Genomic DNA, 27,795 nt, shown 5'->3' with positions numbered 1-27,795 from the left:
GGTGCTTGATTGTATTGTGACGATTTCGAAGGAGATTTTGACTTCTGGTAGTGTTCGGGAAATGTTCGGAAGTGTTCTTTCATCGGGAAATGCTCGGAAGTGTTTGATCATTCGTCTCTATGATCTTGAAAGTGATCGGGTAGTGTTCGGGTAAAGTTCGTAAGTGTTCTTTTGTCTATCATCAGGCAATGTTCGGAAGTGCTCGATCATTCGTCTATGATCGCCAAAGTGATCGGATCTTGTTCAGGAAACGTTCGGAAGTTTCCGTTCTTCTATGATCGTTCGCAATCTTCAAACGCGCGTTTTCGCACTCTTCTTGCAAATGACTAACCCACTTGAAAATCCGTACTTTTTAAGGATTTCGGCCGGAATATCTTCGGAAACCTCGAAAATCGTCAATGATACAGGTAAACCTGTAGATCCTATAGGTCAGATCACTTCCTTACCCGACCAAGGGTCGACGTGGCGGCGTCGCTTTGGATATTTACAGTGGAACCCCGATATAACGATATGCCAAGGGAGCTGCAAAATTTTATCGTTATATCGAGGGATCGTTGTATCGCAACTCCCAATATAACGATATGCCCGTAAAATAACCGAAAATATCGTTATATCGGGGTAAACCTAACGTGTACTTTTTTTACTGGACAAAGAGAATTAGAATACAGTATCATTTTCGTATATCATCGTACAAATGTGTTGTCAGAAACGTTAGAGATTACTCGATTACTGTTATGTTATTGGATTAAGTTCAATATTTTGCTTAAATTGTGACTGTTTACTGATAATATCGTTATATCGGGGAAGATTTTACGTTCGGCCCGCTAAATTCTCATCGTTATATCGGGAATATCGTTATATCGATGATCGTTATATCGAGGTTCTGTCCCATACATTTTACTGTAACTTTTGCCGGGACATAGAATATTCATCGTTATATCGGGAATGTTGTTATATTGAAGATCGTTATATCGGGGTTTTGTCCCATACATTTTACTGTTATAACTTTTGCCGGGACAGAGAATATTCATCGTTATACCGGAAATATTGTTATATCGAAGGTCGTTATATCGGGGTTCCACTGTACCTCGCAAATAGGCCTCACACGAGAAGTGCTCGCTTGTCTATGATGGGTAAATGTTGGGAAAACGTTCGGAGGCGATCGTTGGTCTATGATCGGGTAAAGGGGGATGTTACACGGGACAACTTGCAACAACGATTGGGGAAACATTCGGAAGTGTTTTTCACCCAACTTTTTACCCACGAATATTGTCATTTTAAAACATTTTGTACAAACAAGCTTGAACTACAAACTGTATCTGTAGCTTATTCACATTAGTAACGTTCAAAACACGAACGCGTTTTTAAAAAAGCCTTCAGTTTATATATCCAAATATTTTCTAACTAGCTAACGGTGCCCGCGTGCGAAACAAAGTTTGCATCTTCCGCGCGCAAATACTAAAGCTGTTCATCAACCAATCAGATTGGCGAACTGAACGCACTTGACCCAGATGTGTGCTACCGTGGTAAGTAGACATCTAGGTACGAGATTACATTAGGGGTCATGAATGGTCCCTCAAAATGTCGCAGTGCTCGCAATGCTCGCAAATGCTCAGTCGCAAAATTTTAGTGGGTGCTCGTTTGCTCGTGCTCGCACAATTTTACAAGTGCTCGCATGCTCGGTTTTTAGTGAAGGTAGGTTTTTGAAAAGTGCTCGTTGCTCGCAAGGCTAATTTTTGTCAATGCTCGTGCTCGCAAAGAAAAACGCTGTGCTCGCATGCTCGCAAATGCTCGCAAAGACCATTTGATACCCCTTACATTCTCTTAATTTACTAAGTGTTATAAGACAATAAACCGACTAAATGGACTAGATCCTTCAGTATATTTTACATTTGCAAGTCAGTGATTTTCATCATTTGTGAGATAATCGTTTTTGTCATGACGTAAGGTATTAATCGCTCATCATCAACAATCTTGAATAAATTCAGGGTAATATTGATCCAAGGAACAATTCACCAAAGAATATCGTTGAAGCTAAAGATTTCAAAACCTTTTTTATTAAAAGCGCACAGTTTCCATAACAATAACTTGCACAGACAAACATACTTTTTCTTAAGCCGCAGAACGGCGGGAAGATTCCAGACATTGTAAGTAAAATTATAAAAAAAATGATATAATATGATCATTTTATTTTTTTAAAATTACCTGGTCACTGCATTCTTGGTGCGTTACTCATTAGCAAAATGCTTTCTCAATTGTGATTGGACGAACTTCTATTTTTCGCTAAATAAGAACGATATTGTTTCTCTGTAATATTATTCCTTCTTTTCCCGTTTTCGGGATAAAAATTTTCTGTAAGAGAGGCAATTCTCAGCATTTGAGTGGTCGAAGGTCAACTGCTGGCAACTTGTTTACTTGGTAACCATAGTAATAGTGTCATCACCATCCACCTAGGGGAGAAAAATATCATGCAACAACAGTTTCATGTCTGCAATATGAACGAGGCCTAATGCATAACAATTTTTCTCGTCTCTAAATTGCAACAAGCGCTTTAACAAAGAATAGTCTACCATTTCGGAAAGAACCGATCATTGATCTTTTTTTCACGATCAGCTTTTTTTCGTTGTCAATAATAAATGCGGGTTGATCAGAAAATTTTCGACGTTTCTTTCTAACCAGGTAAAAGAACACGTCATGTAAAAACCATAACGTGTCTATTTTTCTGTTAAATGAATGTTTCTTACTGGCAGACGTTCTGGCCCAGGTGGTTCAAAGTTTGAATCGCTATCCAGTGGATACCATATTTATTCGATTTAGCGCCCTGAGCGCCAATTAAATTTTTGGACCTTGAGAGTGGGCGCTTATTCGAGGTGGGCGCTTATTCAAGGCTGGGCGCTTATTAAATTTTCACCATTTCTCGCAAGTAGTAAGTTTATTTTACAACAAAACAATGAATAATAATAAAACGTGAAGATGTGCCAAAGCAGAATTTTAACTGTTCATTGAAAGTTTCTGTAAAATACTAAGAAAATTCGGTCTTCGTGGAAGTTTCTTAGTAGTACTTTGTCAATTTCAATCTCAATTTCAATATTAATTAAAGTACTCCTCTTGTGCACTTCAGTATTTTTTGAAGGGGTATAGGGGGTGGGCGCTTATTCGAGGCTGGGCGCTTATTAACTTTTCCTGCCTATAGGGTGGGCGCTTATTCGAGGTGGGCGCTTAATCGAATAAATACGGTATTGTTGTACGTTTGGTTCGCAATTATTCACTGGATAAAGATTTATGGGGTTGGGTAACCCTAACCACCCATGCTCCGGATGTTTAAGGGACTCTGTCACGGCTGAGTTAAGTTTGTTTTATTAAGTTTTGCAAAATACTGGCAATGAAACTTAATGTTTGCAAAGAAATTACTTTCGTGGATCTAAATGACAAAACCATAGCTTCATTAGAACCAAATGTGTATCCCGGGCGTTATAATTTAAAGTTACAAGCAAACAAGATTAACTTTGAAAACTGTTCAGCCCAACAAAAAAAACCGGTTTCTTTTTAAAATTAGTTTCAACCTTCGTCACCTTTGGCCATACGTACCTTCTTTTGTATTTGGTGTGTTATTGAAATGTCCCTCCACTGTTTTAAGAGGTTATTTTTTTATTTCACCGAATTTGATGGTCATTTTCCATGCCTAGATTTGGCTGAAGTCCGTGACACAGTCCCTTGAAAAAAAAATACTACAAGGCCTGAATGCAAATCCTGTCGAAATATAATTAACATGTGAGTACTTACATGTTCTCTTTAACTGACAAGGCTTAACTTCAACGAATGCTCCCCGACAAAACTTTCCACCATAAAGAGGTTTGGGATCATCACATTGCCGAGATCTTTGGCTGTAGCCCTGGCCACATGTTCGAGAACATTTACTCCACGGTCCCCACCTCCCCCAGTGGCCTTGGACTGGAGCTGAGTTAACATCAAACAAACAAACAAATAAGACTTACAAAAGAATTTTCTAGGGGGGTTTAAAGGAGGGGGGGGGGGGGTAATGTGATACGGGGTCGATATCGCTGCCGGTTGGTTGAGTTTTATTCAAACAGTAATTATTAAGATCTCTGCCTGTTTTAGGCGGACCTTTGATGATGGAGTTATCCTTTTTTTGTACTTGTTGCGGACCTATGTTCCTGTATTGCGTGGCAACCTCGTTCCCAGGGCTTTTCCGTGTTTCCATACAAGTTTCATTTGCTTTTTCTAACCAGAATCGACAGGATATAGGAAATAATTACGAAGCGAAAACTGAACGTTATAAGATTTGGTTAAAAGATTTTAACCAAAGAAATCAAACGAAACAGCTCCAGCATGCTGTTGTTTGATTAACCGAGTAGGTTTGTTACAATCAATGTGAGAGCTACGCAGGTTACTCACATCATTGTAACACGTTAGTATATCTCCAGTACCGCAAATTCTCGTATTTAAATTACCACGACCTGTTGCCAGAGGGTGCTAACTGAGATGGCCCTAGCCAAGTGACTCAGCTGGTACGAACTGATAGTGAAATGATTTTCATGTCTTGGGTTTTTAAAGGAGCAATGTCACGATATTTAAAGTTATTTTTCTGGTTACTTTCAAATTTAAGGAAACCTCAAAAGAATAGTTTTTAAGCATAGAAAAACAACGGAGTAATAAAAACGCCAAAATAAACAAGGATGGTTTCAACTGACAAAGATTTTAAAAGAAGGATTACGAATGACAAACTTGAAAACAAAAACTTGCCAAATACTTCAAGATGCATTGTCTGTGACGTTGCTCCCTAATTTCTTTTCTCTAAGTGACCCACTTCTCTTTCTCAGGCTAGTAGTCTAAGGGGGGTTTTATAGGCAACATTTCAGAATTTCTCTCGGTTACATAAATACAATTGTGGAGACGCAGTGGCCTAATGGTTAGCGCGCTCGACTCCGAGTCAAAAGGCCCGGGTTCGAGGCCTGGCCTGGCCGGGGCGCCGCGTTGTGTTCTTGGGCAAGACACTTTACTCTCAATGCCTCTCTCCACCCAGTTGTATAAATGGGTACCGGCGAACTTACTGCTGGGGTGCAACCCTGCGATGGACTAGCATCCCATCCAGGGGGGAGTAGCAATATTCCTAGTCGCTTAATGCTACGGAAACCGGGATAAGCTCCGGCTCTATGGGTCACTTAGGCTCGGACAGACTTTACTTACTTACATAAATACAATGTAACAAAACGAAATGAAGTGTGAAGACCATTTAACTTTACCTCTTGTTTCACCAGCTCCTATTTAAAACACGTATTTTTAAAGTGCCTCCCTCCATACACTGACAACTTATCCATTATATTTCTCAAATAATATTCCCCAGCTTACCATAACATTCCTGGGACCGGCACTTCCCTCTTTGTACTTCAACTCTATTTCTTACAGTGGCTCCTGGACACTTTTTCAGGTCCTTTGCGGAGCAGAATCTCTCTCTTTTTCTGGCACACTTCCTGTCACAAGGACTCCAGTTACCCCAGTTACTCCAGCCACGACTCTTGTCAGCTGCAGAAAAAGACAACAGTATTTTAAAAGAAATATATATCTTTAAGGTGATTCCTTAGTATTGCAATGCGCATCCTTACCGGAGGTCCCCGGTTCAAGACCTGCCCCTGCCACCAGCTGGCATGGATTTGTTCTCGGTAGTCCCGATTTCAAATCCTCGGTCACTCTTTGTATATAGCCAACTGGTCTGCCTTCTGCCAGTTGGGATTTTTAACCATGTTATGTTCATTTAAAATATCTGTTTCCTCTGTTTCAGTGGCATGCCTGTCAACTAGCTATCTCGAAGCTAAGTGCATGACCACTATAAAAACAACTTTTACATTTTTTTAATGCTAAATCGTCGTTTTCTCGTAAACGAGTATGGTGACCTACCATTTTTTTCTCTTAGTTTGAGTGCAGCGATCAAATTCTTTCCAGAAAATGACTACAGATCACTTTCTTTGGCAGAAAAATATATTATCACCGAAAACGTGCAATTTGCCACTCCTCGTAAAAAGATAATTGTGGCCTCGAGAACACTACGTGCTTGGAACATATTTAATCACTGTCGATTAAAAGTGTGTGCATTTATCATGAAACATACATTAAGTTGTTCCTTGACATCGATGCATAACATTTATTGCTGTATTTTACAAATTGCTTTCTCCCTACTTTTTCGCTCTAACAAAGCGTAAACTGAACGGTTCAAATATGAGCGTTTCTGGAGCTGATAAATTTTTGGATTTTTTGATAGATACAAGGTCTTCCTGCTCCTAAACGAATAAGGTGACCCCCTTTTTATTTCAAAATTAAAGTTCCCTTTAGGTAAACAACCGACAGGCAAAGTTTGATTGAAAATCTATAGGCAGTTCTATTTCACTGGAAATACCTTATTTAAGGTATTATTATTTACTTAAGGTATTAAAACAACGCAAAAAGCTCAACAGCAGAGTTGTGGCACATTGGTTAAAATTCGCGGGAAGGTCTTTCGAAGCAGTTTGATCCACGGATACTCACATTTGCAATCGTAAATGCTGTTTAGTTGAAGAATATCCGTGGAACTCAGCTTTGCGATCTGTCCAAATTGAAGCATCGGATCCTTCACAGACAGCATGGTCGGCCTCTTATTCTTGGAAAACGCGTAATTCCCATAATGCATGATACTTGAGAAATCGTACGAGCTTCCTGTTGGATCCTGCTGTTCTGGTTTGTAGCGGTTAAAATTATGTTCTTGTCCTGCATAGATAGAATTAAATAAAAGGAAGATCCTCGCAGTTATGAACACAACTTAAGCAGTTGCGAAACAAAGCCTGAAAAAATCCGGCTTGCCGGGACTCGAACCCTGACCTCTGCGATACCGGTGCAGCGCTCTAACCAATTGAGCTAACAAGACAACTGGGAACTGGTCATTATAAACTGGTTCGTAATATACCCGGGAATGATGAAAAAGAAATTATGAATATATGAAATCACATATTTGAACTACGGATGAAGAATAAATAAAGGGAAGATCCTCGCAGTTATGAACACAACTTAAGCAGTTGCGAGGGTCAGGGTTCGAGTCCCGGCAAGTCTGATTTTTCAGGCTTTCTTTTCGCAACTGCTTAAGTTGTGTTCATAACTGCGAGGATCTTCCCTTTATTGATTCTTCATCCGCAGTTCAAATATATGATTTTATATATTCATAATTTCATAGAAAGAATTGTTGTTTTTAAATAAGTCCCTAGCTCGCAATGCAAATTTTCCTAACTGGTTGTCAAACAATTCTTTACATGCTTGGTCTGAGAATTTGGTAGTTTATAATACACACAACAAAATTACTGGATTCTGATTGGACAAGAGCAGTACAATTAAACCCAAATTGTACTCCCTAGAAGTATCAATTACTCTTCTTTCCGAAGTTTGCCCGAAGTCTTTATCAGACTTTCAAAGTTGACCCAGAGACTTCCGTTGATTTCCGAAGTTGATACGAAGTAATTTTGTTGAGTGTACTATAAGTAAAAAATCGCACGACCTCGAATACAATTCGTGATTAGGGAAGGCACGTTTTTCTTGGGGGGGGGGGGGGGCGCTGGGGAATTTTTTTTTTCCAAACAAGTGGTGGCCCTCCCTTGCTCTTTAATTAAAAAACTCCTGACCCTCCCCACCCCCCAACTTTTAGGTGACTGACAAAAAAGTGACCCTCCCTTCACTAATACATGGTATGTTCCATGCCGTAGAAACCTCAGAACATTTCGCTTGTGGACACAAAACGTTTGAATATGAATATACGGTATCTCGATATTGAACCGAATTGAATGTGTGTGCAGTGGAACAGGAAAATGTGAACAATTAGTGTGGAACGTTTTATAGGGTATCTCGAGAGCGCATTGTTGAAACAACTAGTAACTCTTCAGAACTAACCACTCAGGAGATCAGGCAGCGGATAGTCAACAGCAAGAAGCTGTCTCTATACGGACGGAAAAGGACACGAATCCTCCTTGAAAACTATGTTTTATGTACCATGGCATAATATACATGTGGAAATGTACCCTAGTACCTACAATAAAACGTCAAATAAAATCAAAGAAGAAAAAAACTTAATCTGTAAAAAAATGGAAAGCAACATCACAAAAATTCTCATTAAAAAATTACTTCCCCTGAATAGCTCACAAAGCGGCATGACCCTCCCCCTTTTGGTGCTCACTTTCACTGATGACCCTCCCCTCTGAGGCCCCTGCTCTACCCCCCCCCCCCCCCCCCCCCCCCCCCCCACCTCAAAAAAACCGTACCTTTCCATTAATAGGCACGAATGTAGCCTGAATTTCAGATGTCTTTCTTTGGTCGCTTACTCCCGAGAAAAGACTTCTGAATAAAATTGCCAGCACAGATATACCACGTGACCTATTGTAACCAATGCTACGTACCCTTTTTGACATTCTCCCAGAGTACTTCCAGGTAGTCATCTCTGTCTGTCCTTGATTGTTCATGCCAGAAGCCGAGTGCGTGCATCAGTTCGTGCATAATAATTCCTTTGCTGTTACAACCTGCACCTACTGATAACTCCTGCATACCTGGCTTGTCGTATTGACGACCAACTGGAGAAAAACATCTAACAAAAAACAAAGATGTATTACTTGGCTTCACACTAGAAGCTAAGTTAGTTTCAAGTAAGCACTTGGCTCAAGTGCACTTGAAAATCTCAAGTCGCATTTTACAAAATCTGGCTTTACACTTGATGACAAAGTATATTACTTGAGGTACAAGCTGTCAATCATTTTCAGAATCGTGACAACGGTGCAAGCCGCTCTCATTTGGCTTCCATTTCCTATTGGTCAAGTGCGTTCTCAAGTGTAGTGTACTGGCATACTTGGCGGCGTACTTCGGTTTCTTTGAACTACGAAAGTTCAAGTAAATACGTTTTGCCCCTTCACACTCAAAGTAGGTTCCAAGTGCACTTAGATTATACTTACGAGCTCTTGTGTGAAGCCAAGTATTATACTTTGTTTAAACAAACCCCGACAAAAAAGACCTAATCACGGTTTTGGACGCCATCTTGACGGGTAGGCAACGCCGTCAGGAATTACAGTGTTTGTATGGGAATCTGACGGCAAATAATTTTTTTCAAAAATTGATTTCTGGACAACTTTTGAATCGTTAAGTTAACATACTAGGAAAACATTTTTATTCACCAAATTTGAAAGATGTTGCTGGGCTAGATGGCGTTCAGGTACGTTTTGAATTTTCCATACATTTGTCTATAATTTTTTCTCGCGAACCGCGCCAACGCACCGAGCCGGAACGTAAAGCTGCGGAAAAAAATACTGAGAAAAATGAATGGAAAATTTAAAACGTAACTGGATGCTTTCTAGCCCAGCTACATCTTTCAAATTTGAAGAATACAATCCTTTGCGTAGTATATTAACTTTTCGTTTCACAAGTTGTTCAGAATTCAATTTTTGAAAAAAATATTTGCCATGGGATTCCCATACAAACATTGTAATTTCTGACGGCGTTTCTTACCCGTCAAGATGGCGTCCAAACCCGTGAAAAGGTCTACACTCTTTTTTTTTTTTTTTATAAGAATACAGTTTTTCCGACCCAGGCTGAATATTCTTATTTTCTGCCGATTTTAGGCTGAAAATATTCTTATGAACATTCTTAGAAAATACCGTTTGACATTCCCGTTTTAGCAAGTATTGGGTAATCAATTTCAAGTGTTTGGTGTCCAGATCTGTATCGTGTTACATTGTGCACATGTACCGTTGCTTTTCGTTGCAGCCTGGCCGTTTTGGCTTTAAACAAAGCATTCCTCGCAGAGATAAAGTGACGGAAATGAAAATACCTGATTTTGTTTCAACTAAAAACTATATTCTTTTCAAAATCTCAGCCTCGGGTTTATTCTTAAAATATTCTTAAAAATTCGCAAATTTCAGCCTCAAATTTGAAACTAAATATTCTTATAAAATAAAAAGAGTGTATGTTATATTTACTGTAACTTATAATTACCGGTGGATACTATATTGGTTTCCCGCTTTTCAGATACAAACAAGTACAGGACAAAATTACTTTTTTCCATTAAAATTGTGCTAAAATTATTTCAACAGCACGAAAGCGGCGTGTTGCGCCACAAAATGTAAATGTGTTTGTCACACACTGTAAAAATGACACAAATGCAAACAGAGCGAGTTTCGATCGAACTATAAATAGGTATGTGCCAGCCTAGTCCCTAGGCGTTATCGGCTCAAGGGAGTCTGGGCTCCATCGTGAGCGGTGACGTCACCGAAGAGCACAGTTCCCAGGCTTTGCGCAGTCACCAAAACAAGAGAGAACGCCTAGGGACTAGGCTGGGTATGTGCGATTCCAAAAGGCTCAGGATATGGTCTAAAATTTGAGTATAGATTCTACTGAACCATTTTGCTCTGAGATAGGAAATGGCTTGTGTACTCTGGTCAGCCATAAAGATACAATTCGAAGAAGATCTATTGTTGTAATCGCTACTTTTTGAGAAATGCGATTTAATTAACATCGGGAACTTGAAGCCGAAGCAGTTCCTGAGTAAGCACGCCGCCCCCATCCCCACCCCCGTCTCTAAATTTTCAGGGAGTACCCCAGGGGATTACGGTATTTATCAGCTTCCTTACCCGATTTTCTTGACAAAACGTATCCAGTGTCTATCACCACGCTTTTTCATTCTGAATCGAATACACGACTTCTTCTGTATTTCATCTATAGCCTTTATAATATTTGTTTGTGCATAGCCTTTATGTAGTAGGAAAATACAGCAATAAGTCAAATATTGTTTGATCATACATTTAATCTTTCCATACAGTACTTAGACAACTAAAAAAACGCAACCTTGGGAATGCTGACTTGACAGAATTCATGCCTTTTTTGCATAAATAACTCAAGCGCTTTTTCGACAACTTTCCAGAACGTAAATCCGATTTTTTATGGACACGATAGTAAAACGTCTTTTGCATTATACAGTTTACTTTATGTTTTTAACTTTGTGTCATTTGATAAATAGAATTGGAAATCAAAATGAGAACAACAAATATGAAGACTTCAGAACATGAACTTTTCAAGGTCTAAACTGAAGTCCTATTCATTGAATTACCTTGTTCTCGTAATCAAATGTTGATATCCGTAAATTAGAGGTAGATCCCTTTGTCTTACCATTTTTCTTAAAAAGGAGTTGTCAGTGCAAAAAAACACCTATTATTCATTTACTTTCCACATGGTTAAATAATGCTATATAATTTCATTGAAATGCCATGTGTGCCAAAGCCCACTCCCCCCCCCCCCCCCCTTCGGCCATCTTTATCGTTTTTAAGACGGAATCCATCAGAAATGGAGTAATATTGATTTAAGTTGGACAAAAATTGAAAATCGAGAACCAGAATAATTTAAATCCTTCAATATGTAAAGCGCTATTAATCAGAACATGGAAATATGCGCTATATAAATTAGCAAATTATTATTATTATTATTATTATTATTATTATTATTATTATAACTGAGTAATTATCCGTGATAGCACCAACCACAATTTCTTATCAGGGCCTGAGAGAATGAATTTCAAAGTTTACAAGAACCGAAAGAATCATGTAAACTTTGAAAAATTGTCTCTTTAGCGATTAAGTGGAATTCGGTGGAACTTCGAAATTTGTTTCCAATGTTTGGTACTTTTAGAAATGTTTTCTTTTGATTTGATATTTGAACAGTAATACATAAGATGTGAATAATTTTGGTACATAATTTCATTTATTAATACTCAGCCTGGAGGATTCCGTCTTAAAACATTTCAAAATCGATCCCACAACGAAACTCTCGTTAGTCGCTCGTTTCGTCAAGCTTGCGCAGTAAGGAGTGAATATATAGCCTTAGGAGTTTATACATGTCGTGACATCTTACCTGCTGATCGTCCTAGTTCAACTGGAACTTCTTTTGTTACCCAGAGAAGTCGTCGTGAAGCTATAGCTCTGCGCTTTGAGACCACACTGTCAACATCAACATCAGCTGTATCTTTGGAGGTGAAATCCTTGGTGTCCACTCCCTCGCTGTCGCTTTTGGTCAGCTCAATGTCAGCTTCAAAAATATTCTTGACCTTCTGTTCCGTGTGGTCCTCTGGAAAGAAAAAAAAATAAAAGAATGAGTTTTTTTGTTTAAAAGGCGCGGTTTCCTGATGGTTTGCGCGTTGAATTCCGCATCACTGGGATCATTGTGTTGTGTTCTTGGACAAACCACTTAACGATCACATCAGTTGTTTGGAAAGGTGGATAACGCTATTGAACGGATAAACCTTTTTCCAGTGGATAGCGTAGTTGTTTTGTTTGCATTTATCCACTGGATAGCGATTTATCTTAGCTTGCGGATAGCGTTATCCACCCTTCGAACAACTGGGCCCAGGAGTTTAAATGGGTATTGGTGAATTGTTAACGCAACCTGACAGAATGCTGGAAAGCAATCTGAAATGGACAAACATTCTAACCAGAGGAGAGTAGCTGAAGATCAAGTACCCCTGAATGACAGCTGATAGTCACGTGTACCTGTCAATCAAAGGTGTCAAAATGACGTGTCGTATTGGGCAGGTCCAATTTCTTCGTGGTTTGCGCGTTCGAATCTAGATCCGGGACTTTACGAACCACGACGGCGACGTTCATGACAACGACGATTATTTATAATTTACAGTAGAACCCCGGTAACTCGAACTCGGATAATTCGAACATCCCCGCTAATCATTGTCGTCCCCATAGCCCTTATCGCTTCCCTAAGACGGTGAAGCCTTGGCACGAGAAACGAAGGAATATGGGGAAATTTGATTTTTGAATTAATTCGAATGTTTTTGATTGGCCGTTTGGAACAAAGAATCCTTGAACGGAAGTCAAAAACGCAATGACTCTCTCGTACATTCTTTTGAAACATTATGACTGCATACATTGATACCGGAAGCCCTAGAATCAAGGACTGGAAATCCTGAGTCCCCAGAGCCCTTTGTTTCTCGTACCAAAGCCTCGCCGGCTAAGAGAAACGAAAAGGGCTATGGGGACGAGAACCGCTAACTTGAACTAACTTCCATTTCTCTACGATTTGACCCCCACTTTTCAGTCATTTTTACTCGGTTAACTTGAAATCGGATGACTCGAATTCCCCGCTAACTCGAACTAAATTTTGTTTCCCTTGATCAAACGTACGTCGGGTCAAACAACTCATCAAAAGTTTTACAAATGTAATTCTTAATTTTTAGTATAGTAGGTCCACATCAGCCCTTTGGCTGCCTTTTACCCTAACCTACTTATCAAATAAAGTATGTATGTACCACGGATATCCCATTAGCCCTTCTTGTTGTGTAATCGGATTTAAACACTAAAACGAACACTACAGCAATTTGATTTTGATTAAAGCAACGATCAGATCACGTATTTGACAGTCATTTTCCACTCTTGTCATAAGAACAAGCTTTATTTGCATGACTACATAGAAATTTGGTAGCATTGCAAAAGCTACTTAAACTTGATTACATATTATTTCAGTTAACTAAGATATCTAGTAAAGTAGAAAATAACATAGCAAAAAACAAAATAAAAGAATTACTAACAATAATTGTTCATTTAACAGTTCGAAGTGGTGATCACTGTTACAAGATTGTCTCTCAATTCAAAGCATGCCGAGATAAATGAAAATAGCTGAATGTTTTCAAAGTAGTCAGTGGAATTCATAAGATGTGTTTCGCGTGGTAGTCGTCGTAGTAATGTTAGAGTGATACAGCAAGCAGATGAATACGAGACTGTTTCAGATACGGAAAGTGACGAAAACAGTGATTTTGAAGTAGTAAGCTAGACGACCCTAGACATGCAGGATGCATGACCACAGGTTGAGCTCTTTGACGTCACACATACATCGCCATCCCCTCCGCGATTTAAAAGGGACCTTTAGCAATTGCTGGCTTGCAGCTGACGTCACAGCAGCCATGTTGGATGACAGGAACAAAGCGTTCTCCTCCTTTGGGAACTAAACTTTTTTATTAGGCAGATTCCGCAAAAACATGTTTTATTGTTTTGTCACGTGGTTGCAAATCAAGAATAACGAGAGCGACGCCGAGGACAACGCCTGGTGCAAGATTAATTTATATTTTTCTCGAAAATCTTGCGATTATCCAGATGTATTCAGTGTAACTATTGGTTTAGGAACAAGCTGCAGCTGAATATATTAAGAACCTTAATTAGAAATACGAAAATTTAGCCGCCGTCGTTCACGCTCTTTAAATTACGCATTTGTCAATTTCGCGTTGTTGTTTTGCAGAGAACGGCCAAGAAATGTACCAGGATTTAAAACGCACGTGCAGAGCTGTTATTCTGCTCATTAAATCTTTTGTTCTCGTTCACGTTGCCGTCGTGGTCTGCTAAAGCTCCTTTTTTTTAGCGGAGCGGGACGGCTGTACACAGGCTAGTATACTGACTAGTATTAAGTAATAAAATAATAAATGTCCATAATGTTCGTTTTATAAAATATATACTATATACAAGGCTAAAAAGAGTTAAAAATTGTAAAATTAAAATGATAAAACCAAACGTTTTCGGCTGTTTGCCATCATGTATTTCACCACCCTGATGATGGCAAACAGCCGAAAACGTTAGGTTTTATCATTTGAATTTTACAATTTTTAACTCTTTTTAGCCTTGTATATAGTATATAAAGGAATAAATGGTAATCGGTAACTATCATTTTAATTTTGAACCATGTTTAGCAAACGCCTGTATGGAATTATAGGCTGGCGCCGAGTTACATTCACACAAAACGATTGTGACTGACTTATAGAAAAATTTGTTTGACGGTATCTCACAAGATACAGGTCTGGATTCTCGTGTAACATTTTGAATATAGCATGATTTCTTAACTTTAGAGGCGCCTCTTGTTTGATCCTCTGTATTAATTTACGGTAAATAGCTGTCTCTATGTTTTTGCAGTACTTATATTTACTGCGATGTCTAACATTGATAGCTGTGACTGGAGCAAACAGAAGTGCTTGGCCACCAAATTTGACCTCAACAGCAAACATAGTGTTTCTATTACTGGCATAAATACACTCGCGCTCAAATTGGGTCGGATAGGGAAGGACATGTTCCACGGCTTTATGATGAAAAGCGTTAAAGATGGCGTCGAAAAACACGGTAGGAAGAACTAACGACGTTTCGTTTATACCACAAAGATATCTCCTGTTTTCAAGCACAACGCTTGCTCCATGATGCTTGTAGTCCAATACTCCCACGGCTGGCTCGTAATCCAACAGCCACTTTTCCACAGCTCGAAACGGCGACATTTTAGTCATGTTGGCGGGTGTAAAGATGTTGTACTTGAGAGTTGTGTCGTCGTCTAGAAAAACGTAATAATGGTAGCCCGGTCTTCTATTCATCGCCGCAAAAAACAGCACATTTCGTCCTGATGCAAAGAGGGTATTCCGATCAAACAAATAACTGATGTGTGAACGCTTGTTTTCTTGACACTTGACTCGGTAACTCAGCACTATTACATCACAGTTGCAAGTCTCGGGATCGCCAATCTGAGAAGAAGTTGTCAAGTTTGAAGGAAGGCATTGCTCGGTTTGCGTGAGATAAATAAATGGCTTTCGAGTTGGTGTTTCTTTACTTTGTTGTGCTGTAAATCCAGCATCTTTCATCCTGTCCGGGCTAAAACTGATGATCCTTTGCACAGTTTCTTTCCTGTAAACAATTATGCCAACGAATGTAACCAAATTTATCGCCACCAAAAAGCGAAAAATACGTTTTAACTTCATTTCTTCTTCTTTTGCTGGTACTGTGGAAGTGTAAACTAAGAAAGCCGAACCGCATAAAATTAATCGAACATACTTGTATCCCGGGGGACTTGTATATGATTGTAGTTTTTTCGATCAGATGTGACTTGAGTGACTTGAGTCACAGGCAGCCCAAGCTAACGATAAGAGCCACAGTACTCTAAGACTCAATTTATAAAGATTTGTATGGGAATGAAACAATTTTCTTTTACGATATAGAAATTCGAACGTTTTATGAATAAAACTGACTTACACTGTTGCTGTGTCGTGTTCTTTTTTTGTTTGCCAGCTCCTCGGGCCAATTTGAAGCGATTTGGACGAGTTATTGCTTTATGAAAATTTGAACACGTGTACTTTATTAAAATATTCCCAAGGCTGGAAACTATTTTCGACAGCATCACACTCGAAGCAAAATATCTTCCGTGAAATTGGTCAAATCGCTACAGCATTTCCAGCACCGTAATCTCCAGTAATTTCTCTTTCCTATCGTTGTCCATTTGGTTCCGAGTGCTCTGGAGAAGCGTAGAAAATTCTTCAAAGTGCGATTTTTGCTTTTCTTGTTATGCGCGGCCCATCAAACCACACACAAAATGGCGTCAGGTCGACAAAATCGACCTCAATGGTGGAGGGCATGGCGATATTGTCACTAACTCTTAAATACGCTGTGGGACCAGGAGAGGTCGATTTTCTACCGGAAATAGAAAACGGTGTTTAAGAAATCACGTGCCAGTGATTTTCTATTTCCGATAGAAAATCGACCTGTCCGGGTCCCACAGCGTATTTAAGAGTTAGTGACAATATCACCATGCCCTCCACCACTTAGGGCGATTTTGTCGACCTGACGCCATTTTGTGTGTGGTTTGATGGGCCGCGCATAACAAGAAAAGCAAAAATCGCACTTTGGAAGAATTTTCTACGCTTCTCTAGTGCACTCGGAACCAAATGGACAACGATAGGAAAGAAAAATTACTGGAGATTACGGTGCTGGAAATTCTGTAGCAATTTAACCAATTTCACGGAAGATATTTCGCTTCGAGTGTGATGCTGTCGAAAATAGTTTCCAGCCTTGGGAATATTTAATAGAGTACACGTGTTCAAAATTTCGCAAAGCAATAACTCGTCCAAATCGCTTCAAATTGGCCCGAGGAGCTGGCAAACAAGAAAGAACACGACACAGCAACAGTGTAAGTCAATTTAATTCATAAAACGTTGGAATTTCTATGTCGTAAAAGAAAATTGTTTCATTCCCATACAAATCCTTATAAATTGAGTCTTAGAGTACTGTGGCTCTTATCGTTAGCTTGGGCTGCCTGTGCTTGAGTCGACCGCCTCGGGAAACATGTATTTCACCACGCTTAAAACTAGCACAAAAAATGACTTGAAAATAGTTTCTGGTATATTGCGCCGTAGTTGGCCTTTATACTTGATTGAAATATGCTGTAGTAGGCGCTATAGATCTTATGATGTAACGTTCACCGTCTTCAGACAACAAAAGGAACATAAGCTAGTAAATATGAATAACAATATGTTGGATCTTACACAATATGCTTTTTTGGTCCCTTAGGAATCTCCCTATTAGGAGTTTGGGTGTTAGTTAGCTCCGAGTAGTTAGCATTAGCACTTTTGTATGACTTTATATTCAAATTTATAGCGTCGTTGACGCGTCAACTTGCAAAATTCCCAATGTTTTAAACATCCAGGACTTGGAGTGATTTCTTTCGAATGAACGAAAATTTTATTAACGCGTAAATTTTTTCGGCTAAACTTCAGAATACCCGGCCACTTATTTACATGTCATTGAATACAAAGAATAGAATCTATTGTGTTATGCCTCGTTCTACAAAAGGTCCCGACACATGTACATGAAGTGGCCGGGTCGTGAAAAATTTTGAAACAATTTATGAACGACTTGCGTAAACGTGTACGCAAGTCGTTCATACATTGTCCCTAAATTTTCTCACATACGTAAACGCACGTAAAAATTTACGCGTCAGAGGAAATCCACGTTTAGTGTTCCCCGTATTGTACGAGCGCAGATTTTTGCAGTTTTCACCTGTTGTTACTACAGAATGACTGTTTGTTTTCGCTGCTTGTTAATTTGTGTTTCACAGGTTTTTGTTAATGTTGTGTTACGGGACGTTTTTCAGTAAAAAGGTAGATTTTGAAATAACACAATATTCTGTTATCGTAAAGCTAGTGTATAGGTGTTTTACACCTGCTCTTAGAACAAAGCCTTCGAATACTGAAGTAATGAGCTCTAGGTTTTAAGGGTGTGAAAAGTAACATCCTTTGAATTTTCTATTTGTATAGCTTACGTAAGTCAAACTGAGGTGTCGAAACGCTATTGGCTACAACTCGTTTATGACAATTGTCCTTTTTGTAATAACTTTGAGTTCTGCCTGTAAGCGAGTGAGTCAAGATCTCCATTAAACGCCATGTTCCTTGATGTTGTTTTGGTCCACTTGATATAAAAGATCCCGGAAGGCGGCAGGGCACCTCCCGCTCAGCCATAGAGCTAAATCCCAGAAAAAGCCCCTGCTACAGTTGTTTTCAGTTTAAACCTCAACCTCAACTTCGATCTCAACCTCAAGATTAAACTGCTTCGTTCTGTTTTAGACTTTATTATTGCTGTGTCTGGTCGCGAAAGATACGCGTTATGGCAGTCACACAATAACCTAACAAAAAGTACAGACTATTTTATTTTACAGACTGGAGTGATATTTTTTTCAACCGGCCTCCCCGCAACTGGAGAAAAGGAGAGAGAGCCTCGGTCGTTCACTGAACAAAATGGGGTCGCATTTATGGGATTGCGGGAAACATTTCTGAAACGTGTGCCTGAAGTTAAAATGAAACCCAAAATGACATGGAAAGCATTATATTGCATTACAGGGTTATCGTCCAGAGAAGTAGAGTTTTAGTCAGCCACCGCCAGTGGAAGTCAAGTCGCTCCTGGTACTTTCATGTGACATTCACAAAGCATAAACAGAACTGAGGGCCTGTTTGCATGATTCCGGAATGACTTTCATTCCGGAACTAAACTCGTTCCGGAATGAAATTCGTTCTGCATTTACATGACTGAGGGCCTGTTTATATGGAGGAGAGTTGTCCCTGTTAGGAGGGCTACCCTCTCCCCCGAGCTATCTTTTGCCGAGCGTTTATATGAAAAAGTTGTCCCTGTTGACCGAGCCAAAACTTGGCCCTCTCGGTTCAAAAGACTGGCGAGAGTTGTTTTGAAACATCTATTATGTCTGCCTTTTTTAAATAAGGAACGCTGAAACATCGACCACGACCATTTTTTGGACAAATTTACCGCCGACTTCGATTTCAATGTATCTGCAATTTTGTTTTGGTCGACTACAGCGTTTGCGCATGCTCTGTATGTGTCAACTTGTCCCTGGTAGGCGAGGCGAAAATAACCAAACTGTTTATATGGAAAAAAGTTGGCTCGCTCCCCAGGGTCACCCTACCTTCAAAGCGAGTGACCCTCCACCCAGGGTCACCCTGCCCCCCGAGCCAACTTTGCAATTTCTCATATAAACAGTTCGCAGCCATTTATAAAGAAACGTATGAAAAGCTCTCTCGCCCGGGGTGGCTCGGTATGGAGGGTAACCCTCTTACCAGGGACAACTCTCCTCCATATAAACAGGCCCTGAGTGGACCGGTTCAACCAAAGGCATTTTCACGTGCACAATTTCCGCGCGAGATTAAAACAAGGTGGCGCATGTTTCGCCACAGGCAGCCCAAGCTAACGATAAGAGCCACAGTACTCTAAGACTCAATTTATAAGGATTTGTATGGGAATGAAACAATTTTCTTTTACGACATAGAAATTCCAACGTTTTATGAATTAAATTGACTTACACTGTTGCTGTGTCGTGTTCTTTCTTGTTTGCCAGCTCCTCGGGCCAATTTGAAGCGATTTGGACGAGTTATTGCTTTGCGAAATTTTGAACACGTGTACTCTATTAAATATTCCCAAGGCTGGAAACTATTTTCGACAGCATCACACTCGAAGCGAAATATCTTCCGTGAAATTGGTTAAATTGCTACAGAATTTCCAGCACCGTAATCTCCAGTAATTTTTCTTTCCTATCGTTGTCCATTTGGTTCCGAGTGCACTAGAGAAGCGTAGAAAATTCTTCCAAAGTGCGATTTTTGCTTTTCTTGTTATGCGCGGCCCATCAAACCACACACAAAATGGCGTCAGGTCGACAAAATCGCCCTAAGTGGTGGAGGGCATGGTGATATTGTCACTAACTCTTAAATACGCTGTGGGACCCGGACAGGTCGATTTTCTATCGGAAATAGAAAATCACTGGCACGTGATTTCTTAAACACCGTTTTCTATTTCCGGTAGAAAATCGACCTCTCCTGGTCCCACAGCGTATTTAAGAGTTAGTGACAATATCGCCATGCCCTCCACCATTGAGGTCGATTTTGTCGACCTGACGCCATTTTGTGTGTGGTTTGATGGGCCGCGCATAACAAGAAAAGCAAAAATCGCACTTTGAAGAATTTTCTACGCTTCTCCAGAGCACTCGGAACCAAATGGACAACGATAGGAAAGAGAAATTACTGGAGATTACGGTGCTGGAAATGCTGTAGCGATTTGACCAATTTCACGGAAGATATTTTGCTTCGAGTGTGATGCTGTCGAAAATAGTTTCCAGCCTTGGGAATATTTTAATAAAGTACACGTGTTCAAATTTTCATAAAGCAATAACTCGTCCAAATCGCTTCAAATTGGCCCGAGGAGCTGGCAAACAAAAAAAGAACACGACACAGCAACAGTGTAAGTCAGTTTTATTCATAAAACGTTCGAATTTCTATATCGTAAAAGAAAATTGTTTCATTCCCATACAAATCTTTATAAATTGAGTCTTAGAGTACTGTGGCTCTTATCGTTAGCTTGGGCTGCCTGTGGTTTCGCGCGAGATAAAAACAAGATGGCGCATGTTTCGCGCAAACATGTTTTTGTGCCCATTAATGGCTTTATCTGCAGTTTTGACGAGTAATTTGACCACAGAGCTGCACTTTGGGCTAAACAGTAAATGCTATTACGTTTTTTCGCTCTGAATTCAATCGTGGAGTCCGTATGCGGTTCAACAAGTTGCGAGTTCATCTCGGAACGAAATTCGTTCTGTGTTTACATGATACCAGAATGAAATGTCATCCCAGAACGAAACTTTCATTCCGGAATGAAAACCGGAATAAACTCATTCCGGAATGACTTGACTTTCGTCTCGGTATCATGTAAACAGATACAGAGAAATGTATGGGGATGGAATGAACTCGTTCCGGAATGAAAGTCATTCCGGAATCATGTAAACAGGCCCTCTGAGTGTATAAAGCTGTTTTCGTAAACATTCATTTCACACAAGGACAGTATTCCTTACAAAATTTTAGAATTTGTTACAAAGTGGGTTTTTATCGCTTTCATTGATCTGATTGATTTGTAATCCTCTACTAACTATGATTCAATAAATAATTCCTCGGCCAAAGGCCGACAATTTCCGTGAACAAAGTTAGTAGTCCCTTCAACTAACTATGATTGAATGAAGTGTATAGAGCGTTTTCACCAAGATAACAAGATCGTTTTGCTTGCATCAAAAACATCAACAAACTCAGAGATTGTGAAGTAGGTGGAAAGGAATATATTCCCCAGATTTTAACTTGGCAGTGCTCATTGCAGCCAAGTTATTGAAAAAAAACAACAATATTTGGGGAGGGGAATTAACAGTGCTACCAAAACCTGAGTTTCGATTGAGATAAAAAAAAAAAACCCTTACCTTCGTTTGCTTCTTCAATACGATCTATAATAGTGTTATCCTTCAGGCCTTTTGGGTTATCTGACATGAAAAATACAATCAGAAATAATGTTGTAAATACTTATCCAAAAGGTCAGATACCGAATATTTCGATATCTATTTGATTAACAACGAATTGCAAGTGTCAAATGTCTTTGAAGCAAACAAAGAGGAACAAGTCGTTTTTCGGGCGGAAACTCGTGTCCGAGAATTCCCGAGCACTAGCGGCTTCTAACTTGGTGCCCATTCTCCCCGAGGTTTCTGGATCGGGGAATGGAGCTACGAACTAAACACTACAAAACAACTGCGGGCTCGACAAAAACTTGGAAATCTACAAAGATAGACTTCTAACTGAGGTCATGGTATTTGCAAAATGGCCAAACAAAACTGAATCGAATTCGGTACACCAAAAGCCATTATTTTCGCGACACGAGTAGGTCACATTCTTCTGGCTTTGTCCTAGAAATCGATTTGAGTATAAAATCAGCGATTACGGCTGGCTGGCTGTTTGATCTAAGTTACTAGTGAAAGGTAACCATCTTGCTCTCGCGTTTGAGAAGCTAGTGTGCGTGAAACGAAAAATTAAAAAAAAAATGAATTGATCTCAAGTACACCAATTGCGTGTTAGGTTACACTCGCTCTTTTTGGTGTCTAGTTTAAGGTGGCTGATAACGGTATTAGCCATTTTCAAGTCCTTATACTTTAATAGGTTGTTACTACAATTCTTTCCATAACAACAATACAACCTATTAAAAACACCATTGATTTTAGCTTTCAGTGCTAAACACTCGAAAACGAGCTCGATGACCCCTATTGTTTCTTGTTGAATTTTGATCAGCATGTCATGATACAACTTTTGGCAAAGCTTAAAAAAATCTATCAGAGTGGTTCAGAGCCACCTTAACTTTCAAAAAATCAATGTGGCTCTGAGCCGCTCTGATAGAATTTCTCTAAACTTTGCCAAAAGTTGTATCATAACTCAACAATAAAACATAGCGGTCACCAAGTTCATTTTCGAGTTATTAGCACTAAAAGCTTAAATCAAGGGTGCTTTTGACAGGTTATATTGTTGCTATGGTAACCACTAAGGTCAAGGAAATGACCTCAACTTATTGACCAATGATAGGGCATTTGTTTTATACCATTTCTGAAATAGTAGATGGTAAAGTGTTTGAGTACTGACCCATAAAAGTATAAGACCTGTAAATTATTATCAGCTACCTTAACAAGTTAAAGAAATTTCCCACCCCAACAAAAACTTTAGCAACCGACTTTCAACTGTTACGTCAAATAATATGTTTGAGTTGTCGACTAAATTGCGAACTTCTATCTACCAGTGACCACTTTATGCAAGGTTTTTGCACCAATTCTTCAACGATTAAAACGTCTAGTCAACACTCACAGGCCAAGTACTGGTACCCCTAGACTGTTAACAGCCCTTTATTTTTTTTCGTATTTTTGAGCGACGAGCGCGTAGAAAGAACGACGAGATAACTGGACGCCAACGCAAAACAGTAGGCCCCTCCCCCTATAGGCTCGATTTCCAGCCGCTTTTCGGGAAAATGAGCCCGCGCTCCTCCCCCCGAAAGCAAAGTCTCTCTCGGGGAGGAACAAAAACCGGACTCGAGGAGGCGGCGGAAATCGAGCCTACTCCCCCTATCCTCGAGAGAATATAAAATAAAGAGGCTGTAGACAGTCTATGATACCACACGCAAGCAAACCATATACAGTCGATCCTCGTTATTTCGAACCGTCGGGGTAAACCGAAAATAGTTCGAAATAGCGGGAGTTCGAAATAGGCGAGAGTAAATGAATGAAGTGCAAATTCAAGGAAAATGGATTTTAGTTCGAAATAACGGGGAATTCGAAATAACCGAGTTCGAATTAGCGGGATACAACTGTAGGTAGACAAAGTAATCATAAGCTCTATCAACATAAAAAAACGACACTATTTACACAAGTAAAAAAACCATTTGCCATTTTCATTGACGGCCTCTCGCCATGGAATTGAACAGGTAAAATCCGAACACAGTACAAAGAGAAGAACAAACAAAAACATGTCGCATGCCAAGTCAGTCGAGGCGAGAGTAAATGAATGAAGTGCAAATTCAAGGAAAATGGATTTTAGTTCGAAATAACGGGGAATTCGAAATAACCGAGTTCGAATTAGCGGGATACAACTGTAGGTAGACAAAGTAATCATAAGCTCTATCAACATAAAAAAACGACACTATTTACACAAGTAAAAAAACCATTTACCATTTTCATTGACGGCCTCTCGCCATGGAATTGAACAGGTAAAATCCGAACACAGTACAAAGAGAAGAACAAACAAAAACATGTCGCATGCCAAGTCAGTCGTGGGCTGCCTAACAGAAGAATATGTTTACTCAATTAGTTTCTAAAAAAACTGAAACGAATCAACCACAAAAAAGTTCATTGTAGTGATAAAATACCCACACAAACTAAAAAACCACAATGAGCGCAAGCATCGCTAGTTTAACTTTTGTTTCTATTATGGCGACTGCTTCAAAATTGGACACACTGAATTACGGTATGTCATTTATAAACAAGCGAAGTCAACAAAGCAATCAAGCTATATTTACTTACGTTTAGAGCTTGAGTTGCGTAGTATTAATGTGAAAGCCTCTTCACCGCTCGAAAAGCTCGCGGAAGTTATACTCTTAAAAAATTGGCAACTTTTTCTTCGTACTTGTAGATTTTGTGATAATCACTGACTTCTTTGCCCTTTTTTCACCAGCTCTGTTGAATTAATAAACGTTTTGCTACCTTTGGGGTTCAACGGCAGTCAACCGGAAAGCAAAGGTGGTTTCTTGCCCTGAATTTGAAGGTAAATTGTCTTTATAGCAGGTGTATGGCACCTCGACCGATTGAATTTTCGCTCCAGGTTATAACACCTCGTTTCCATTGTTCATTTATTTCACCAAATATTTAGAGAGGAATTTCCAGTTCATTAGAGCTTGTTTAAATAGAGTCCTGTATCTAAATAATCTTAATAACAATACTAATAATATTGAGTACAGTACAACGCACACCAAACTAGCGTCTTGAATTCATTTACCATAAAAACGTTTAAAAAAAATAGGTGCCCGAAGAAATGTACGAAGGCACTTTTGATTTCAGAAGGGATAGTCAGAGATCTGATTTCACGATAAAGGGTATTTCAGGAGTTTCGTCCCATTACATAGGAATCCCGATTAAGCCGCTTTAACGACGCCCCGTTATAACGGGCGGTATTCTTTTGTCTACATTAATACTTACAGCAAAATGTGTAGAAAAAACTCTGATATAACAAAACCCTGTTGCAACAAAAACGTTTTTCTAGTCCCTTGGCACTTCGTTATATCGGGGTTTTACTGTATATCGAAACCACTCTTAGAATTTCTTAGTTCTTGGAAGAGGGAGTCGCCCTAAACAGGTCCCTTGTCTTAATCTACAATTGTTATTTAACTTGAGTGTCGAAAGTAATTCGCATTTTTTTGGCTTTGTATTACTGTGTTTAGTGGTTTATTGAAAAATAAAAAAAAGTAAAAAAATAAAAAAAAAAACTCGCGTCACTTGCTCAATAAGAAGTAAAGCCAATCGTGACTCGGCGCCAAACGCGGGAAAACATGTCTGAGCGGCTACATGTAATTGCCTCGAATTTTTAATGGTTCACTGGATTGTCTGTGTCCTTAGTGATTGCCCAGAATGAATAATTTAGTTTTGGTTTTACGACACTCAATCGAAAATCGCTTCTATAGGTCGTATTAGTGGTCAAACGGATGTAGTAGTTTAAAATGGGTGGTCGTTACGGAGGTACTAGACAAAATTCCAAACGTGTTCTTTGGTCTTTTGCTACCGAGAGGCTACCCAACTACCACCTCACACAAATATGCGCTTAATTTAACAAAATATCAATGCCCGTGAAGGTCACCTTTTCTCACCTATTTCACGGACGCAATGTACTTAGGTTTTTTAAATGTATATAAATATTTTCTATTTTATATATATTAATTACGTTTTTTAATTAGGCAGGTTCGGTGTCCACAATTAGTAGAGGGGACTTTTTCCCTCAGCTACTACAGATTTGACACGTTAATAAAGTTATTATTTATTTTATTTTATTTAATAGGCTAGGTGATCCACTCAAACGATTGACCGTCGGTTATGTTTTGTTTTGTTTGTTTTTTGGTTTCCATGAAAAGTAGGGTAAGCCATGAAACAGTGCCACTCATGATCACTAGAGGTAATAACCATTTGCCCAAAACCTGGTTGGAGTGACCTAAAAGTAAAGGTGAAAGCTTTTCTAAAAACAGCATTGCAACCAGCCGACCTCAACTTCTTTTTCAACAGAAATCTAAATACGGGAAGTCTAAATAAAATAAACCTACCCAAAACATCAGAAAAAATCTAACGATCACAATGAGTCAAATAAAAACTATAACATCTCGTGCACTTTTTTCGAGGATCGCCGCCTAGAGCACAAAGCGAAATATGCCATTCGGGCATACAAAATATAAACTAAAGATAAAAAATATATATATTTGATGAGTTCTCTCTGGCATTCTTTACAAAGGGGTATAAAGAAGACAGCGTTTGATCTTGCTTACGAGTATCCTATATCATATATCAGATGTCACGCTTCAAAATATGTAACGCGACTTTTGGTGAGCAACAACAACGAGAAGTGTAAAACCTAACATCTAATGCTCATTTTCCGAGAATAAGCGAGCAGGTAAAAAATCCAAAAAATAAATAATAGACCTTTATGCAAAATTGGTTGTCATTCATTTCTTTTGTTTGGTCAAGTTTCTGAAAATGCTGATGGTGACATTTGAAAATGTATAGAATAATATGCTAAACTGAGAAGTTTCAGTGTTTTTGGTTAAAAGGCTGCAGATTTGTGACTCATTCAATTTTAAAAGATTTGTATGGAAAAAGCCACCCTGGCCTGCCTAGCCTCGTTTCCATGTTTTTGGCCGAATGTCCCTGTAACTTCCCATTAGTTAGAACTTTAGCCTTGAAACTTCATTCATTGATTTACTTTGACTTGATCTTTAAGTTAAACTAATTTAATTTTGTTGACAAATGATTGTTCTGGGAGCCGAAAATTCATTCCTAGAATACAAAATACGCCTGCGCAATAGTGTGCCACGAGGCGGCCTTAAGGGCCTTTTGACTTGGAATTTGGCGCAAGTTTTTTACCGTGAAAACGCGCTGGACAGATCTGATGTATTTCATATGAGGATTAAACAGCTAGATAACCACCCAAAAATGGAAGTCCATGAATTTTTTTTATTATTTTCTTTATTTTGTCAGGGTTTCGGGAATTGCACAGCACACTCGCACCCAAATATTCCTCGCCAACCAGCACAATAAAATAAAACTTCCTCGACTCGGGTAGAAATGCAGAATTTCCCAAAAATTGATTCAAATTTCCCGGCTTCTCCATACATCACAGGCAGTCAGAAATTACAACTATGTTAAATTCTTGCTCTTATTTGATTTAATTCCATCAGTTTTTATTTTCAGTACAGCCCGTAGCTCAAAGTACAGTCGAAGCTCTCTTAACGGACACTCTCGTAAGCGGACAGCTCTACTTACGGCCGCCTTGTTTGAAACCCCGTTTTAACTTCCATACAAACTCTGTATTTTTACATTCTCGTAAGCGGCCACGGACACTTTCAGAGATTACGACTTAGACTTTTTCTTTGTTTTTAAGCTCCCGTAAGCGGACACCCCAATGAAAATTCTGTTAACAGCCTCTATATCTTGTTTTTAACAATCAACTTCACATCGCCGTTCGACACAATGATTTTACAGTAACTACAGTACCATATTTCAGTGCTTGTTTTGTCGTCATGCGCGTCCGTCGGGTTATTGTTTGCTGGGCAAGCTCCCGTAAGCGGACATAAATCCCCTACACCTCTTGTGGCCGCTTACGACATGTACGAGAACCATTCTTGTAAGCGGCCAGCTCCAGTTACGGACGCTTTTTTCGCGTCCAGAGGGTGTCCGCTTACGAGAGCTTCGACTGTATAACATTGTAGGAGAGTCTAACTGCAGGTTTGAAAGGTTGATGACAATTTAGCATTTTCACTAATCGGCAAATCTTCGGCACTACGTCGGGAAACTTGACGAGTCTTCGGAAATGTTCGTAGCGTAAAG

The 27,795-nt window shown here is 39.4% G+C and overlaps 2 protein-coding genes across 2 annotated transcripts; both read right to left on the bottom strand.

The window, feature by feature from the left end:
- Window positions 1–1,965: 1,965 nt before the first annotated feature.
- LOC144633679 (zinc metalloproteinase nas-15-like) lies at window positions 1,966–23,700 on the bottom strand. Its single transcript, XM_078492535.1, has 9 exons — window positions 23,602–23,700; window positions 21,607–21,666; window positions 11,920–12,132; window positions 10,647–10,764; window positions 8,430–8,614; window positions 6,541–6,759; window positions 5,371–5,544; window positions 3,784–3,957; window positions 1,966–2,450 (listed from the first exon to the last, which is right to left on the bottom strand). The coding sequence occupies exons 1-9, from the start codon at window positions 23,681–23,683 to the stop codon at window positions 2,440–2,442; spliced, it is 1,236 nt and encodes a 411-aa protein (XP_078348661.1). The 5' UTR covers window positions 23,684–23,700; the 3' UTR covers window positions 1,966–2,439.
- LOC144632180 (uncharacterized) lies at window positions 14,732–15,799 on the bottom strand. Its single transcript, XM_078490781.1, has one exon. The coding sequence runs from the start codon at window positions 15,797–15,799 to the stop codon at window positions 14,732–14,734; it is 1,068 nt and encodes a 355-aa protein (XP_078346907.1).
- Window positions 23,701–27,795: the final 4,095 nt, after the last annotated feature.

Source organism: Oculina patagonica, chromosome 12 (genome assembly GCF_052425735.1).
Source record: "Oculina patagonica isolate OP01 chromosome 12, crgOcupat, whole genome shotgun sequence".
Lineage (NCBI taxonomy): Eukaryota > Metazoa > Cnidaria > Anthozoa > Scleractinia > Oculinidae > Oculina > Oculina patagonica.
The sequence above is the reverse complement of the archived record's forward strand: the minus strand, read 5'-3'. Positions and strand labels throughout refer to the sequence as shown.